Source organism: Anopheles gambiae, chromosome 3 (genome assembly GCF_943734735.2).
Source record: "Anopheles gambiae chromosome 3, idAnoGambNW_F1_1, whole genome shotgun sequence".
In the NCBI taxonomy this organism is placed as follows: Eukaryota; Metazoa; Arthropoda; class Insecta; order Diptera; family Culicidae; genus Anopheles; species Anopheles gambiae.
The window spans coordinates 98,703,924-98,722,028 of NC_064602.1; the positions used below are offsets into that span (position 1 = coordinate 98,703,924).

The window sequence follows — 18,105 nt, forward strand, 5'->3', positions numbered from 1 at the left end:
CGAGAGACCATCAACCGGGAACGACCTCATCGTTTTGGCTGCTGTGCCGTTCCCTACATCCAATTTCAGCGAAACTAAGGCAGGCAAAAACGAGGCGCTATAAAAGAGATATCATCAAAGTGTTCAGCTGGGGGAAACGAACCAAGTACCTTTTCAGCAGCGAACCGCCTAGCCGAGTAGTGCGGACAGCTTTTGCGGCTAAATATTTTCGTGTAGCGCCGCAGGCATTCACAATCCTTCTCTGCTTTTATTTTTCGTCTTAACACTGCAGATACCACTTCCACTGGTGGGTACACCGTATAGGGCTAGTGCGTCATATTTTTCACTTTATTCCTGATGCTTTAGTTTGCTTTTATCCACTTCACACTCACCTTGTTCAACAATCGCAACACACATGCACCGGGAGACAAACTAAAGAACAAATTTGATGCTGTTATAACCACACTTTAAACGCACTGATAATCTACACAAGGCTACGCCAAATCAAGGAGTGAAGTTATTTTTAGATTTTCACTCAACTGCAATAACAATCAAGCACTCTTCATGCCTTCATGGAGACGCATGGTCGCTTTCAAGCATGGCGCTTCACTTCTTCACAGCGATTGGTAAACAATCTGTTCAATTGATGGAACTCGTTATATCCCACTGCTGGGTCGGTTGCGATAAGATGATAACAAGCCAACTCTTCTGGAAGCTTTAACGGAACGAGTCCTTCAGTCCTTCGGTCGGTACTGACACACGGTTTTCTTACACGAAACGAAATACCGTACCGTGGTTTACCTTAACCTTCGGTGGAAATTTTCTTTTCTTCAGCGTTGCAGATAAATGTTTTCGTTTCCGTTGCGTTGCTTGTCTGCACTTGACAGCATTTCTTCGATTAATCACACCATTGTAGCTTTGGCTGCCAAGCGTGAAAACGAAACATCGTTCACTATACCCACCAACAGATAGCACAACCGACAGCGGAATCGAAAACACGCGCACAGAACACACGAACACGTACTTGCGTAGCGCAGTTGAATTACAAATTATATGACCAACGCAGGCCTAGAGTATGAAACGTACGCCCCAACCGTTCGTTGTTACCGCATCGAGTCTTCCTTGGATGCTACATTCGTGAGTTTTCCGGAACGTGTCTTAAGGAAGCTGATTTTACGCCCAGCACTTTTTGGGGCAAACTTTTAACAAGCCCGCTCTCCTGAGTGGCAACGCAGCTGACCAGGCAAAACATTCATCTTGGCGTGACGACTTTTATCTCTACACCCAGCACAACTCGTCAAACACCTCACTTGACACAGTGTCACACACAAGCACACGCACACCCGCACACTTCGGTTGAAAGATGCAGCGACATGTGACGGACACTTTGCAGCCCGTTTCAATTCAACGCGATTCAACTTTGCTACCCTCTGCTACGCTCATCTGCATACGTTTCGACGCCCATCCTCGAGCGGTAGTAGCGAGCTTTCCGTGTACCGTGATCTAGTTGTCTAACGGACATCAGTGAACGACTGACGGCTGGAAACGAGAACTCTCTGGCTTAAGAACCGCGATACATTCCAACGAATACAGTCCTTCAGCAGACCCTGCTACAGCTGTAACCTTGCTTCGTGTTTCCTATGGCTACGGCCGGATCAATGGGAAAGCGTTCATCAGTGAGTGACGCGAGCAGGGCGCAAGCGCCACCAAAACACAACCCGACGTGACACTGTTCATTTTGCCTCGCGAAAACAGCATGGCTCTCCGACATGGTCCGTCTTCGGGCGGATGAATATACCGCCCCAATCGTGTGCAAACTACCGGTACCGATTTACGGCCGACTAGAAGAAAGCGAAATCTGCAAACACGGGCGAAAATCGGCCAGCTCGTGTCACTAACACAAAGCACGGGTTTTTTTTTTACCACAATCGAACACTGCCCTTGGTCGACATTGCAGTCGACATCGACCTCGGTGAAACCATCTGACGAGCGCTTTTCCGCCATAGTGCGCCCAGCAGCATCCTCCAGCCTTTTCGCCTCGAACAGTTCGCCCCATCGCACTGTTTTCTACCCTCACAACACACGTACACACATGCGTTAGCACACGTATACAAAAAGCGTCTTTGATGTTGAGTTTCAATTTTCCAACAGTGATTCAATTATGACAACGTTCGTTCGGTCGCTCGTTCGTGCGCTGGCTCGTAACGGACACGCCAAAAAACGCACACACACACACTCACACACACACACACACACACACACACACACACAACCAGTTGTACACTCTTTCACATGTGACACATTTCTTTCTCCATATCAAGTGCACACATACAGTCACAAACGCCCATGCAAAATCGGCAAGGCCACCGGTCGGAGGGGCGACATGGTGTCTTATTTATGGCATAAAAACGAACTGCCAACGAAGGGTGTTGCGACGACGATCGTCTAATGTGAATGTATCGAAAGAATTTGCATTTATTGTCCATCCGTCTTCGGTCTCCGGTCGGGAGTGTAAAGAATTTCATCTTCACTGCCGTTTTCCCCGGCAAGAAACACAAGAATGACGTGCGAAATTGTGCTGATACAGTGAAAGGGGTAAAGGGGATGAACCACCTACCCAGAAAACGATGTGAGAAGCATTTTCCGACATCGGAAAAGACGCATCAAGATACGAGGCAAGACGGACCAAGCTAAGCCAAAGTCGAAAGTCTGCAAGGGGCTAGATATAACAGGGTGTACTCAACAGATGTATTACGTTGCTACGATACGGCAGCACAGTGCATTCTTTCCCATGGCTCGACTGTATGATAAACGACCGATTTAAATTGTCTAACCACTTTCGGGTCATTTCGGAACGGACGCTATTCAAAGAAATGGGAAACGATTTTTTAAGTACAAATTATTTGCATAACAGCATTCTACGCATTCATCATTAATCTTTATTTCCCCTTTCGAACTCTTTCAACTCTTCACGCTTTGAATAATACAAATCTCATGCATCGCTAATCACACTCCCACCATTGATATGCCTGCCAATTCAGAATGCCTTCAGTTCATTCCGACTCATTGACCCTTCAATTTCAATCCGATTGATGCTTTCTCCAGATCTCGCCCACTCGCCCTTTCTAATCGGACAGACCTCTCATCACCCCCCTACCCCCTTCACCCAGTTCTACTATTCATTTCTCTGCAAAATATGATTTCAATCGAACCATTCGACGGCCCGATCGGTTCAGTCCGTTCCGTGATGGTTGAGCGAGCATCATTGCGCTCCGCCAGCGATGCTGAATTGAAATCTGTCACATTCTGCACGTGACGTTGTGCTCCTCCACCCGTTCAATTAATTCCCTTTAACATATCTCCCATCATGCTGACCGTTATGAATTTTATTCTAGCGGAAAAAGTTCCGGTTAAGGTCGTTCATCAACACACAAACACTTCTTGCGGACAAAAAGAAACGTGCGCCCAAAACGCCAAAACAAAACCCCAAACGCCAAGCTAAGGCCAAACAGCGGCTCGCCCAACCGGCGGCCTACATTCCTGAAGGCGTCTTGTTGCGTTGCTGCGAAGCATTCGGGTGGGCAGTTTGGTGGATGGAAAGCACGGACGTTTGGGGCTCGTTTGGCAAATGGGTGAACACAAAAAAAAGAGTCCCCAACTGCCCCGCGCCTGACCCTAAAAATAATAATGCAAAAGAAGAAAAACCCACCCGACTGGAAAGCTCTCATTTTCTTGCATCCGTTTGTCTAATTTATTGCAACCATTGATCCGTGAATTAATTCGTCAAAATTCATCTTGTTTTGCATCCTTTTGCCGTTTGTTCTCTCTTGTCTTTGCCGGGTTTGCCTTTGAGTTTCCCTCGAGGATCGTCCAAGGGTGGAGAGGAGACGAGCGATGGAAAACTTTCGCGTAGTTCTGCGTTTGATCATCCAACGGGGAGCTGGGACCCATACCAGCCATACCACTCATGGGGGAAAGCCATGGAAACAGCTTTCCAACCGGCAACACCGGCGGACGGAAGGGACGCAAATGAAAAAAGCGAAAGTTTCGGGTCAAGGATCCGAATGTTGGTGGGTCATCAATTTAATTGATGTTCCCGCGTTTGCTGGCGTGCACCCGTTTGACTGCGGTTCCTTCCTCGCCCAGACGCTGTGCTGATAGCACCGGCGCCGGCTCGGTGCGGTACCGGCGGGGCAATTTTAACTTTCTCATTTAATTGAACAATTTCCTTTCGCACCTTTCCTTTGCAACACGAGCGCTGCTCTCTAATGTGGGTGATTTTTAAGCTCGAACCCGTGCTGCGCTCTCCAGGCACTCACCGATTAAGAGGCCGTTTTCTTAATTAATACCCATTGACGTTGTGTTTGGGAAACTTTTTGCTGTTGGCAGATTCGACCGTCGGGATGAAAAATTGTAAAATAATTCCTTAAATCGCTTTTTCTTTTTCCGCTTCGCACAAATTACCTACAAAGCGACCCAACGGATGACTCAAAGCCAGCTTCCCCAGAAAGTTCGTCTGGGCGCTGGGAAAAGGCTCTATATGTTTCATAGCTTGTGGAGGACTCAGAAAATTCTGAAAACCACAGCTTTCACTTTCACATTTCCTGCACAGATCAAGAGCGTTTGTATGCGAATAGATGTGTGTGTGGAGGTTTTTTAATTCACGAACATGCGCCACAACGCGCTTACTTTCCTTTTCACACGAGATTGCCCTTTGTACCGTGAACGCTTCATTCATCCACGTACATTGGAGCTTTCGTTACGCTACCTTCTAAAACCTCGTGGGAAATCCTAAGCTTCAAATACAAATAAACCGAATGTGGCCCTGGTTCTGCGTTTCACCAGCTTTCATTGCAGGCAAATGTTTGATGGAGGAAAAACGACAATTTTCCCCCAAAACATTTCCCCCTCCCAGCGGTTAGAGGCTGGCGAAATCGAACGTTTTTCGGCTTACCCGCTCCATGCAAAATGACAGGATTATTGAGCAGACAATCTTTTCATTGCTTGTTATGCTTATCCTACCAAGCATGTATCTGTGCATAATCCGGCCGTTTTAGTTTCCTTAAAGTCGTGTCATAATCTAAAGTACCCAAGAAATCTCGGACCCAAAAATTCCTCGAAGTGTCAGAACGATTTCCACCACAGTGTATGATCTCGCCTGGTTTTAATTTTCCTCACTCAGCACCGACGCACGTCCACAAAATAATGGAAGCTGTTCTGTGCAGACGCTTAAGAAACGCTCACAATTGCACCATCGAAAAACGTATGGCCAACGTAGATTGTAATACCTAAATACGGACTAAATGAAAAGCGAGAAATGTCCACAAGTTCACAAGTATCTTATCCGGAAAACGTAGGACATCCGACTGTCTTCCCAAAGTGGCTCCAAACGAACCGTGATAGGGAAAAGCTGACGAGCTTCTGCCACTCATCGGAATGGGAAATGGAGTCCGCCCGGCCTCATCGTCCTCCCCATGCCAATTCCTTTGCCGCTGACAGTGCCGCACCCAGCCACAGCTGCTGTTTATCTTTAATCTCGTTCTTGCGCGCGGAATGTTTATTTTCCGATTCCGTGCTTAAATTGAGAGATCTTCTTTAGTCGCTTTTCAAAGATTTCACTTCTCTTGCTCGCTCGCTCGCTCGCTCACCCGGCTGTCCAACGAAAAAATGCGTGTTCGGAAACAGAAAGTGCTTATCCTGCTACTACCACTCCCGTTCCCCTTCGTTCCGTACCGAGGGAATCACACAGGAAATCGACAAAAATCGGAATGGTAGCAATGGTACTGTGAAAGAAAAGACGAAAAAAAGTTACCCCTCCATAGGCGCACCCCAACCGACCGACCGCCCGCATGCCTCAGCCGTTAATGATGGAAAGCCTCGGGTTCTTTGAGCCAAGCCCAAACAAAAACCATCTCTTCTCCGCTGCTTGTGCCCTTTCTAAGCGCGAGCAGCACAACGGGTGACGATGAGCAAATTTCCGAAATGATATACAATTTATTGCGATTCCTTTCCTTCTGCCTGCGATGGACGAGAGGAAGAGACAAAGAAAGCGCGAGCTGCAGGAAAGGCAAAACATTTACAGAAGAAATTCTTCCATCATTCTAAAAACATCGCCACCGCCAGCACCACCCTCTGGCCCTCGTTTTGTCTTCCGCTTTGCGCAAAGTGGTTGAAAGGTTTTCCGACGAAGACATCATTAACAATGCGTAAGTATGTGCGTGTGCGATCCTGCTCGCAAGGAAAAGCCGTCCACCCGCTTGCCGATTACCGCAGCCCTGTGGCCCCTCTCGCACGAAGTGGTAGGGAAATCGTGAAACCAGCTTTACATATGCTGCTCCTGTTTGGAGGGGGGTTCAATCATCGTGCACTTCTCCACATTAGGCCACTTAGAAGCTTTTTATGATGATGCTTACAGCCTTCTGCCGCCGCTCGACAGAAACTGACACAGGCAGTCTCTTTCGCATTCTGTTTCCAAAAGCTTTCACATTGATTTCCAGCGGAGAGTGGTACCATGTACAGTACGGATCAATAACAACCGGTAAGCTTATGGTATGTGTTGTACGGCTCTGTAAGTACGTGTAGATAGGAACTGCACAGCAAATCATCAAATAGGAGCAATTGAAAAATATGTTCTTCTTTTTTGTTTATCACCAGAAACATGCTCCTTACGTTCAGACAACTGGGGACTGAAAAAATGGTGTCTGGTTTCTTTTTAACTACGAACAATCAAATTGGCCGAATACGGAAACTGTCACGTACGTGAGTCTGTGGCGATTGCAGCTATTGCTAGCGCGAATCGTTCACATCATGATCCAAATGGGGTTTCGCCTTACCAAGACCTCAAATGTAAAGTATGAAGTGTTTTTCGTTTCATTGTATTTTATCCCAGTCAGTTCACACTTACATAAGGTCTGTTTCACGTAAAAGATATTTAGTTGCATTTTATCATGCACGCCATATTGCTTAGCTCCTGCAATGTTTCGTTAAGTATTTGTTCGAGTTCTTCTTCATCCTTAATTATTGTCCTATCAGCGATTGAACCTATCTGTAGGCGGCCGTCCGTTGTCAGTAAGGTCAACCCGAACAGATTGCGCTCAATGTTGGGTACCCAGAATGTGGCCTCTCGGAGAATGTACCTTTCCAGAGAGACAGTGCCGACGAAGGCAGGAATGTTGGACAGAGCAATCGAAAACTTGCTTCTAGCAAATAATGCCCGTACAACTGCAGCCGGCAGTAGCTCTGGAAGGTACGACACGCTCAGGTGAGTAATCTAGAATAGAGCAAGAACACCATTTCCCTTCGTTTAATAGGGTTGTAATGTTAAGTAACGGTCAATAAATACTTACTAAAGCATCTGTACTGGCCTGAAATGCGTCGTCTGGACCTTTTACAGCATTTATCTGGCATATGAGCTGGTCGATTGTGCTCGATCCGCATGGCAGACTGCCTATTGGCAACGTTTTAAATACAGCCGTTGAGCGATTACGCAGCTGAATTACTTCGGACTCGCGATGGAACCGTCGCATCTGACCGATAGTGACGGCCGTTGGCACGGGTAAGCTCTTCCGCCTGCAGTACGCCCCAAGACTCGTGGCAAATGCCGTCAGCAAGATGTCTGTAAAGCTGCAATCATTTACCAAATGCTTGACTGTCTTGATTGCGCTTATCACAGGAGTCGCGTGATTTGCTGGTCGCCCTGCATGGTCGCCTGCCCAACAGACGATTTTATTATTGCTTGGTTCCGGACCGTAGAACGGATTGCATTCCCGTTTGAGTAATATTTCGTGTGCCAAAAATCTCGGCCCACGGTAAGCCATACGGAAGAGATTGCGCCAAGTGAAAAAACCATTCACCGAGGTCTGATTGGCCGCATTTGGATTCCACACGTGTTCCTCCGCCGTGGCCGTACTGTCGAGGAATTCTTTGCAGAACGTTCGAAATATTGCAATTCCATCAGCGATTGAATGATGGTACCTGAAAAGGACCTTTAAAGCAAACATTAGCACAAGTACAATTGCGAACGAAACAACGAGACTGTTGCGCACTCACCGGGTACAGCATTACAGTGCTGTCGTCGTGGCATAATGGTTGTCTTCCAACGAGCAACTCCCAGCTCGTACCATTGCAATCCCGATTGCTGATTGAGCCAATTAGTGCACAGAGTTGCCTTTTGGAAAGGCAGCTGCTGCTGGAGGGAATCACGTCGAGCTGTTTGACGTAACGATCGCTCCAAAGCGGAAGTTCCTGTTTGATCCAAAAATAGTAACCCCACTGAATGCGCCTTTGCCAGAACAATTTCTGATACGCATCAACTGTGTGAAGACGTTTGAATCGATCACGAAACAGCTCCAGCAAATGCACGCTGTCGTCTGACACATGCACAGGTTTCTCAAACAGAAGCAACACGCTTGCCACTGCCTTGGATGATCGTTCCTGCCCTGCCCACACCACATCCGATCCTTGCAGCAGCCCTCGGAACGATGAGCCATATTTAATCGCCAGCAATTGCGCCACTATTTGTCGATGCACTTGAAACAACACCAAGATTGCTATTATCACAGGTAAAGCCAATATAATCCCAACCAGCAGCACTGTGTTCGTCAAAAGTGAAACAATCCGTTTAGAGTGTTTCATCGTACACAAATCCACTCCCGCTAGTCAATAATTAATCAATTACAGTCTGCATTCAAAGGACGCTTGTAAACGACTGATGCAATGCTAAACCAAAACCCGTGCTCCGTTATCAACAACCAGCAGAGGAATCAACCTTCTTATCACAGTTCCATTATATGCGCCAAAAATACCCTGTAAAATGCGGCAGATAACGATGTGCAACTAGGAAGTGTTTGTTAGGCCAGGTCACAAACGAACATTTGGTGTTGGTGAATGCAGCTCTGTCCAAGTGTCGTATTAAACGGTGAGCAGTAAATACCAGTTAGCATGACGAAGCATTCTGCTGGGACAGATAATGATGAAGTGGTTTACTGACAGAAATCAGCACTTTTTGCGATGTGACGCTAAAACTGTTCACAACTAATAAATACATCAACTACGTAGAGTAACAAATGCCTACAATGATGCTTCATAAACCGTGGTATTGTGGTGCCATTGTGTGTAGAATTTGTCACAAAATGAAAGCATTTTCTAACGACATGCTGTGCTCCATCCTTTGTGCAGCACATTCCAATAATTTCTGTCCAATCATGCTGATTATTTCCTGGAAGGTACACCAACCAACACCACCACCTCCACCAGCAACATTATATTGTTGCAGTGCAAATCTGCTCGTGAAAGCGGCATGTATAGAAAGAATAGCATAGAATCATTTCGGCATCGCCTAACTGTCTTGTTCCAAGATACAGAGAACGCTTTGTGGTGGAATGATGTTGTGACTTTAGTAATATAATAGAGTAAAGCGGTTTTCTGTTCTTCGAAACAATAAAATGAAAAAAGGACTCCAATGACTGGATATTTAATTCTAACTGTATGAATACATTCAATCATTTTGTATCCTTTTGAACAGCTACAGTTCTTTTATGCTACCGTTGTGTGTTTGAAAAACAACAACCAAACAGTTGCCGCCTACCACGAATTCTGTGTGGTTTTACGCTACGTTCTACCACTGAACGTAACATTCGCTTATCGCAATTGTCCACTTTGCCCTTAAGCTACCCAAAACCATGGGTGCATGGGTTTTGCAGGTCAGATAAGAATCACGCGCCATTGCATTCTCATCCTTTGGTCAGGAAGATTCTCTTCTTCGACCAAATATTGCCCTCACACGTACTCACCAAAAAACAGGCAACCAGGGCATGGTATACTCTCCATCCGAAAAGCAATAAGTGCCATGAAAGGAAAGCTAATCGAGCGTGAAGGGGGAAAAATAAAAATATAATAAAACCAGATTAAACGAATCCCTTCGTTTGACTACCGGATTGCGACCAGCAAACTTCGAGCAGTCGGACGGTGGCCGGTTGTAGCCTATGCCTGAACACACACACACACTCGCAAAACCCCTACAAAATAACTGACCTGGGACAGTAATACCTACCAGTGCAGCCCTGTTTGGGTCTAGCAAACAATTTCCATCGCCTTCGTACGTAAGTGTCCGTGTGTTGTGCATGCAGTGGTGTTTGTGTGGCCAGACCCAGAAAGCAAGCGATACCACTCAAGCAAAAATATGTAAAACTCTCAAGTGCACAAAAGCTCTTTGCCTACCCTGGGACTTATCGAGGTCCGGAAGGCCTACGCAACAACGCAGACCTAGTCGTGAGCCCAACCTTCCCGTGAGCCTATCACTGCCAGAGCCGGACACACGCTGCGTCTGTTGCTGATGGAGATTTCGGTGAGGCCGTCCTTTCTTCTCGCCCGACTCCGTTGGATCTTTCGGAAAGGTCTTCCCCCAAAGTGCTCCATGCGAGATATACCTTGTTAGGGCCATTGTATGGAATGTGAGTTTAATAAAAATAGATAAGAGTCATAAAGCGGTACCGAAAGAAGTGGATCGCTTTTACATGTATACCGTGCACCGAACGTGGAATGTGGATGATTTATTAGAACGCTTCTTCTTTGGCTATCCCCTTGCAAGTATTACTAACAACGAGGGCTCTTCAAAGCAGAAGTGATAGTGTTAATTACTTTTGCCTGATCTGTTACCAGGCTCTGTTTTCATATACAAGCCGAAACCGTACATACTTTCAATTTCCTATTTTATACACTATACTATCTGAACATACTTGCAGTAAATGCAAAGTTCTAGACTGCCATACTATTCCAAAGTTTCCGTACAATATTTAATGTAAATCTAACACCATTTGTTGTTATACAAGCTGTCTACATTATACAAAAATATATATATAGTTCACACCGAACAACGACAATATCCTCTAAAACCGTTCCAGCGATTTCATGCGCACCAACAATAGCTTCGTGGCCTAAAACCTGCCCGCTAAATGCATGTATTACAGGTTGTTTGCTGCATTTATCTCACGGTCCACTGCAATAACAGCAGCTACTCCTGTAGCCACGATTCATACACAGCCCCGCAGGCCGTCGCGCTGAATGGGTGCAGTCAAAAAGTTTGGGCCACATTGCACTGGTCACAGCAACACCCTGCAGCCCTGCAGCTACATAACGTTCCGTTTTATACGTGTTTTTCTCCCCTGCTCCAAACGATAATACCTCTACCCCCAACCAACACCAGTTACTTTATTCGGTTGACTTTCAAACCGACAACCACGGCTCTGCTGCTGGACACAACTGTGAACGCCAGAGCCAGTCAGAAGTCGCTCCCAGGCCCGACCCGGTCCCATCAGATATTGACCAGTGCAAACTAATGAAAGTGTGGAAGCTAACGCTTCGGATATCTACTTACTTGGACCCGTGGTTTAGTGTTGCGGTGTACAAGTTGAGGCGTGCTAGGCTTCTTCGGTATGCACAAAAATATTCCAAAGCTTGTCCAAAGCGGCTGGGGATAGTAGGCTAGTACCGGTGAAAACGAAAACAAAAAAATAAAATAAAACAAACCAACGATCCACTCCTACCTCGATGCACATACCACGGAAACCACGTTTCTGCACTGCTTTGCAATGGCTCCGGCGGGGCACTGGTATTAGCGTAACTGGATGCCTTTTGCCGGGCTATCTCCCCAAAACTTACCCGCTCCGAAAATATTCCAGAATAAAAACGAGCCAATGGCCGTGCAGCCCCGTCCGAGTTCAAAGTTAAGCTCAGCTCAAACTGAGCTTTTCTAAATGCCTGCGGGTATGCAGCAATATGAGTTTTTGTAAGCAGCCAGTGAACTGATCCTTCGGATATCCGGCCAGTTCCCGCCGGGCGAGACGACTCCAGCGGCTCAGGTCAACCCACCGCACACGGCAAGCGGACTGCTTGATGGAGAAGTTCCTGGGACCAGCTAATTTGATTCCCGGTGCGAACGGAAATCCTGACCAAAAACCATGCGAGCAAGCAATCTCAGTCTCGAGCCCCGTACCTTTGACCTCCAGTACCCTTGCTGCAGTGGTGCTTGGGTGTCCTGCCTCGGCGCTTCCGTGCCAGGGTGATTTGTGGAGAGATTTCTTTTCTTTCACCACCAACATTACCGACATTCCGAGCGAAGGAAGATAATTTCACAGTTTATGAACACTCAAAGAGGCACGTACGCCATATGTACACACCCTTCGCCACCCGGGCCACCTCGCGCCGGCCTCAGTTGACGGTCGTACAGGAGCGGACACTCGTGGCCTGCTGCACGTAAGTACACGAAGACTACACAAACACACACACGCGCACGAACGGATGGACGGACGATGCTCATGTGCGCTAGAAACAACAGTCAGTACGGTTGCACTCCTCGCAAGAAGGCGCCATCCTACGTCCGACATCCTCAAACAGACTAGAAAGAAAAACTTTCATTTTCCAGCAAGCCAAACACCCGGGACAGGCCTGCGGCTGAGGCCAATTTCCTGATCCGCTCCGCCGGTACGCTGCAGTTGAGGGAACATCCCTTTCGCCGACGCCTCGACCCACCTTCGGCCAACTGAAACTCTCGACGGGCGGGAGGGTGTCCTTATTTAATTTCACAGTTTCAAAGTGTTTGCAGATTTTCCCGTATGGGTCGCTGCAACACACATCCAAAGCCCCGTTTTGCGGGAAATCTTTGCTCGTGTAGGTACATTTTTCGTCAGCTCCCAGTTTCCGGCGGACCCGAGGCCGAGGCCAAAGGTGCTCCCACCATCTGCCACGAAAATCTAGCCTATCCTTGCCCGCCAAAGAGCGGAAGCTGCATTCTAAAATAATTCCCAAACACCTTGCCCTTTCCCTGTTTTTGGTAAAGACTCGGCCCGGGCGAAAGTCTGTGCAAACCCTTGGTTCAGTAATCAGCAAAACAACAACACGTACCCTACCATTAGAGAGAGTGATGTAGCGTTTGCTGCTTTCCGAGCCCAATCCGTCCATTCCCGGACGCTCGCCTTCCCGTTGCCGAGCTTCCGCGTCGAAAATGGTGCTAACGGCCACCCCGGATCGGTACTCCGGAAGAGAAACTGAAACCTCAGGAGGATGTTCCAAACTCAACACATCTTTCCGCTTTGCAAGCTCTAACCCACCCACCCCTATCGTCAGCCACCGTTGCCGGGATCCATTTGGTCCAACAAACAAACCGACACAGCGGATGCGGCAACTGAGCACTAGAGTTTCCTCTTCTCCCGAAAATCTGACTTACGGCGCCCAACCAACCAGCCAACCATGCAGCCCGAAACACTCCGAAAGCGGCTCAACCAGTCAGGCTCAAAGATAAACAAATGTAGGTAAATTTAAATTCGATTAAGCTCTACGCATGATTGCATTTTCCGGTGAAACGCTGCTACCGACGCATCGGGAACGGGCGCACCCAGTGAGCGGACACTTGACTAGCTGTGCTGCCGGCTGCTGACTGACAGTCGAACCGAATGTTGCATAATTTAGTGCAACCCATCAAGCTGTGACCCGGTGGCGAGGGCGGAGAAACAAACCGTACGGAGTACAATCCGAAAAACCAACAAATAAATCTTCAATTAGGCAATTGCTGGCTGGTTGGCTGTTACCATTTGGAGAATTTATTGCATTCCACTCTCCCACACGGTACCACACCGACACCAACACCGTGCAAAGAATGCGAAAGAAGAAACCGTGCCCTAACGCTCTTAAAACAACCACAGCAACAATGAGCAACAACGAAGGAGATAATCTTATCGTTTGCTGTATCTCGCCATTTTTGTGTACAGTGAATCAAAATGTCTCGGCTTTTCGGGCATTTGCTGCAACAATTTCCAACACACACACACACACACACTATGCCCTGGTCCAACATCAAACGCCTTTCATGTTTGTAATTTACGAATGGGGAGCTTAATTTTGTTACCCTTCTTTTGCAGCCGGCTGGTGGAATCCTGGCACAGATTACAGTCCTACCAGCAGATAAGCTCCTGCTGGATCGATGGCACGTGGCAATAGTAAATTTTTGTATTTACCAGCCACCGTAAAAGACACACCCAGGGGAGCGAAAACGGCCAACACCAGCAAAGCATCTATCATGGGCGGCCGTGGGGTGATGCCATTTGCAGCCGTCCGTACGTAAAGATGGTACTTTAATTCGGTCTCTACAACAAAATGCGGCTTGTTGGGAACGCGTTGCACACTAAATTCAAACCTAGCGGACAAGATCGGCGTCCACATGGGGTGTAATTTGTCCACTGCTTTCCCCATAGTTATCCGGGCCGCCCCTACGACCTGCTATCTTTGTGCAGCCAACCCCTCATACGCATTTACCTACATGGTGTTAAGAGAGCTAAGTTTTATTCCCTTTCGACCGTTGCCCAACGGAATCTGATAATGGGGAGAGTGGGGAAGATGAGGTTCGGTAACAATGTTACACGAAAAAGTAAACCATCACCACCGCCCAAGGAAGAGGAAACCACCCAGACCAGAAGAGCTAAATCAGGGACACCAAGACACAAGCAAAGCACTAATCCTCTTCATCAAATCCAGTCATTGCCTGGACATGAAGAGGACTTAGCCGTCCTCTTGGCTCCCTGTCTCAGCTAGTGAAGTGCTTTCTTCCTTTTTTTCCTTTTACGCTCTTTACCCTACTCTGGATATCGACAGAAAATGTAATTATTTTGATATGTTTGCTTCCTGTCACAAGGTTTCATAGCATCGTCGTACTGGTTTCCCGTATCTCATTTCCCAGGCCGGAGGATGATACAGCCATGAACACACATGCCAGAATGTGATACTTGTACATTAAAATTGTACACTTTTAAAAAGCGCTTGCCATCACTATTATCTTAACCGTCAAATGTATCAAAGCTCAGCGTGGTTGTGTGGGCACTTACTTTTGCAGCGCAGCGAACGCAGCAACGGTTCAGCTTTGCTTTGTTGATGCACAATCTTGAGACATCGTTCCGCAACACGGGTAAGGGATACTCTCAGCTTGTCACAACCAACCTAACCCACATGTTACCATCATCACCACCGTCGTCGTCGTCGTCGTCGTCGTCGTCGTCGTCGTAGGAATCGGCGATAGCATCTTACCGGACGGGACAGAATCTCATATCCACTCCAAAGAGCACCAACCTCCAAGCATTTACCATCCATCTCCGTTGCCATATATCCCAGTCACTGACGTGACGTATGCGGGACCAGTGCCGGGGTAGTTTTAATTGAAAATTGCACTTTTGCCGCTGCAATCATGGGCCTGCTGTTGCGGATATGTATCAGCATGTTACACCATCGGTATCAAACATATCCGCGGGGCTGGGAAGATGCTTCCTGGTACTTCTGAAACTGATGATGCTAGCAGCAGCAGCAGCAGCAGCAGGAGATCTCGTCACAAGAGTGCCGGCTTCAAAACCGACCTTCTGCCGACAGATTTATTCAATATCGGAAGTCTTGGAGAGGAAATGGAAACACATCACACCCACCGAACCGAACCAAACCACCCAACAACAAGACCATCGTCAGCGATGACAAGTTCGAGTACAAGTTTTAATACAATTAGAAACAGATTGCAACAGCATATCACATCTGTGCCGGGTTTAGCAACTGTTTCCGGCGATTCAGAAGAAACCGACGTACAACAACTGCAAGAAGAGAAAGATGATGCAACTTTGGCCCTTCTCGCTTTCATCACCCACAACGCGTCGTGGTGGCGAAACAAGTAATCTTATCCATTATGCTAAAGTGTCAAGAGAATGCCTTTTTTGTTTCGCTCTTGCGCATCGATGCTTCTTCATCAAGACCTAGTTTGCTTCGTTTAGTTTATGTCACTAGTTTCCCTCCTCCACTTAGCTGTGTTACACTCAAGTATCGTTTGGGTATCGTTACTGCGATAGAATGGGAATGGGTGGTGTAGGTGTATTTGACCACAGAGTACTCTCTTTTTTGTCGGTCTTTTTTCAACAAAACTTGTCCCTGTGCGGCTCAGCTGCCGGGCGAGAACGAATCGTGATCGATCGACTGAGCTTGAGACCGCATTCCGCACCTCGAAGCCACCGGAGGTCACTCTACGCTTCAATACGTTCGAACAAAAAGCAAATTACGTTCCCTCTGCTGCTGCTGCTGCTGCATTGCTGCAACATGCATTCATTGCACACCCACTGTGCAGGTTCCGACCCGTCTGCACGCGGCCGATGCAACATGAAAAGCGGACTTGCCGCTGCGAGAAAGAAAAGGTTTACCTTTTTTTCTCAGTGACCGCCGCTGCCGCACCAGACAGCAAGGAGTCCAATTTGAGCGTGAAATTTGTAACAATATGCAAAGCGGTCGGGAAATTGAACGAAGAATAATGGCATTCGCCCTACCGGTGGCCCGACCGCCGCCTACAACAATGGCGGAAACATAGAGCGAAGAAAATCGAAAGAAACCTTTCGACCGCCCCGGTCGTGCTTGAGGTAGGTCACAAACGGAACGAGCAACCGACTCATCGTACGAAATTGAAAGATTACGAGCTGAAATCGCCGCTCAAGCCGCTTCAAACTCGCTGCCTCTGCCGGCTACGGACCAGGGGGTTTTTCGGGGTGAGATGTACAACTTTTACGCTAAATTAGGTACGTTGTTCGAATCAGCTGTTTCCGTTCGGTAACAGCACTAAAAATTGGGTAAGCTGCTTGCGCTGCGTGCACGAGAGCGCTTAAGAGCCATAATCGGCTTCACCCGGGCGAGCTTTAGCCGGGCTTGACGACCTGCCTGCTAGCCTTCCTGCCAAACCCGGTGTCAAATGCAGGGCCGAGATTCTTCTTTGACTGTTTATCGACTTTATAATCCCCTGCGATGGGATTACGTACAACGCGCGCGACCCACCTGCACCGCGAGCCAGTTTGGTCAACATTCTTTTCTGCCAGCCGCCAAAGGAACCTCCACTTTGGTTGGTGACGCTTTTCAATGGAGTTATTACGCTGGGACACTAAATCCTTTTCACCGCACATTCCGTCTCACTGATTTCTTTGTGCTCGCAGAGAAATGTTCTCCGACGCTGCGACGTCAACGTGCTAGAGGTACATTCTTGACGTAAACGATTCCCACCGTGCGGTGGTGTTTCCCAGGCGCCCACCATATGCTGCGACGCTAGTGTTTGGTGCTACCTTACTGCACCAGCAAGTCCTTACCATCATTCCCTATCGCTGTAAAACAAAGTCTGATAAGTATCTGATTACCACCATATATTCCGTCCATCCAGTTGCCTCAATCACACAGCCAGCAGCAGCGGGTGCAGTCCTCCGCTCGTTTCCATGGTGAACTTGACACCATCGACCCGTCGACCAGCCGTGATCACAGCTGACATTCGAAACAGTCCCACCGACAACGGGATGCACTCTTCTGGACGCCTTACTCATACACTCTCTCTACCTCTTTTCGGGTAATGGGTAACATGTCTCCTAGCTAGCTTATTCTTTTAATCATTTCACGACAGTTTATTACACCACGCTCAAAGCAAAGTGGAGGAAAACGAGGTAACCACGTTTGTGGACTAAAAACGTTGCACTTTCTCATCTGGATCTTAGCGGTACGGGTTGTGCTCTTTGCTGCCGGCGGGGTTTCTCGTGGCGCTTCTGGCTAGAGGTGAACTTAATGATGTTCGCATGGCCTGCTCGTAATTTATGAACATATCGCTTGGTAGCTTCTATCTCTCTCTCTCTCTTTATCTCTCTTTCACCCTTTCGATGTACTGCCAAAGATTTTACTGCAACCACTCTAGACGCAAGCAAACGAATCTCTTTCATTTCATCTCAAGCACAAGCCAACATGTCTGGCATGGAAATTCAGCGTGACCTCAAAGTGCGCACATGAAAATATGCAAAATAACATGCTCGTGGCAAGGTGTTCGCTACGCTGAACATATTACTGTAAAAAGGGTAACCTGCGCACCATCTTCTCTTGGTTGTGTTTCGGAACCTGTCTGTTTGGGAAACCCCTCCAGCATCCAGCAACCAGCTTTCGGGTTACAAAAGACCATCGGCATCGAGTGGTGAAGAGACCCCCGGCAGTGCTGGGGCCCCCGGTGTCGACAGGACGACCCGCAACAGGACTGCGCTTTTCGGGTTGTTGAGCTAAATTAGCATTCAAATTGCGTTGATAATTTAACACCGT

The 18,105-nt window shown here is 47.6% G+C and overlaps 2 protein-coding genes across 3 annotated transcripts in view; both read right to left on the reverse strand.

Moving 5' to 3' along the window:
• LOC1280328 (toll-like receptor 6) overlaps positions 1-1,525 on the reverse strand; it is a 48,954-nt gene extending 47,429 nt beyond the window's left edge. Inside the window, exon 1 of the mRNA XM_320172.3 lies at positions 150-1,525. The gene's annotated coding sequence lies outside the window, so the exon portion shown is untranslated. The remainder of the gene's footprint in view (positions 1-149) is intronic.
• Positions 1,526-6,838: 5,313 nt separating this feature from the next.
• Positions 6,839-8,872, reverse strand: LOC1280327 (uncharacterized). 2 transcript variants are annotated; one of them, XM_061655128.1, is made up of 3 exons: positions 8,029-8,773; positions 7,326-7,964; positions 6,839-7,249 (listed from the first exon to the last, which is right to left on the reverse strand). In XM_061655128.1, the coding sequence occupies exons 1-3, from the start codon at positions 8,611-8,613 to the stop codon at positions 6,911-6,913; spliced, it is 1,563 nt and encodes a 520-aa protein (XP_061511112.1). In that variant the 5' UTR covers positions 8,614-8,773; the 3' UTR covers positions 6,839-6,910. The 2 variants fall into 2 exon arrangements, with proteins under 2 accessions (XP_061511112.1, XP_061511113.1); XM_061655129.1 differs by having other exon boundaries at positions 6,839-7,964; positions 8,029-8,872.
• Positions 8,873-18,105: the final 9,233 nt, after the last annotated feature.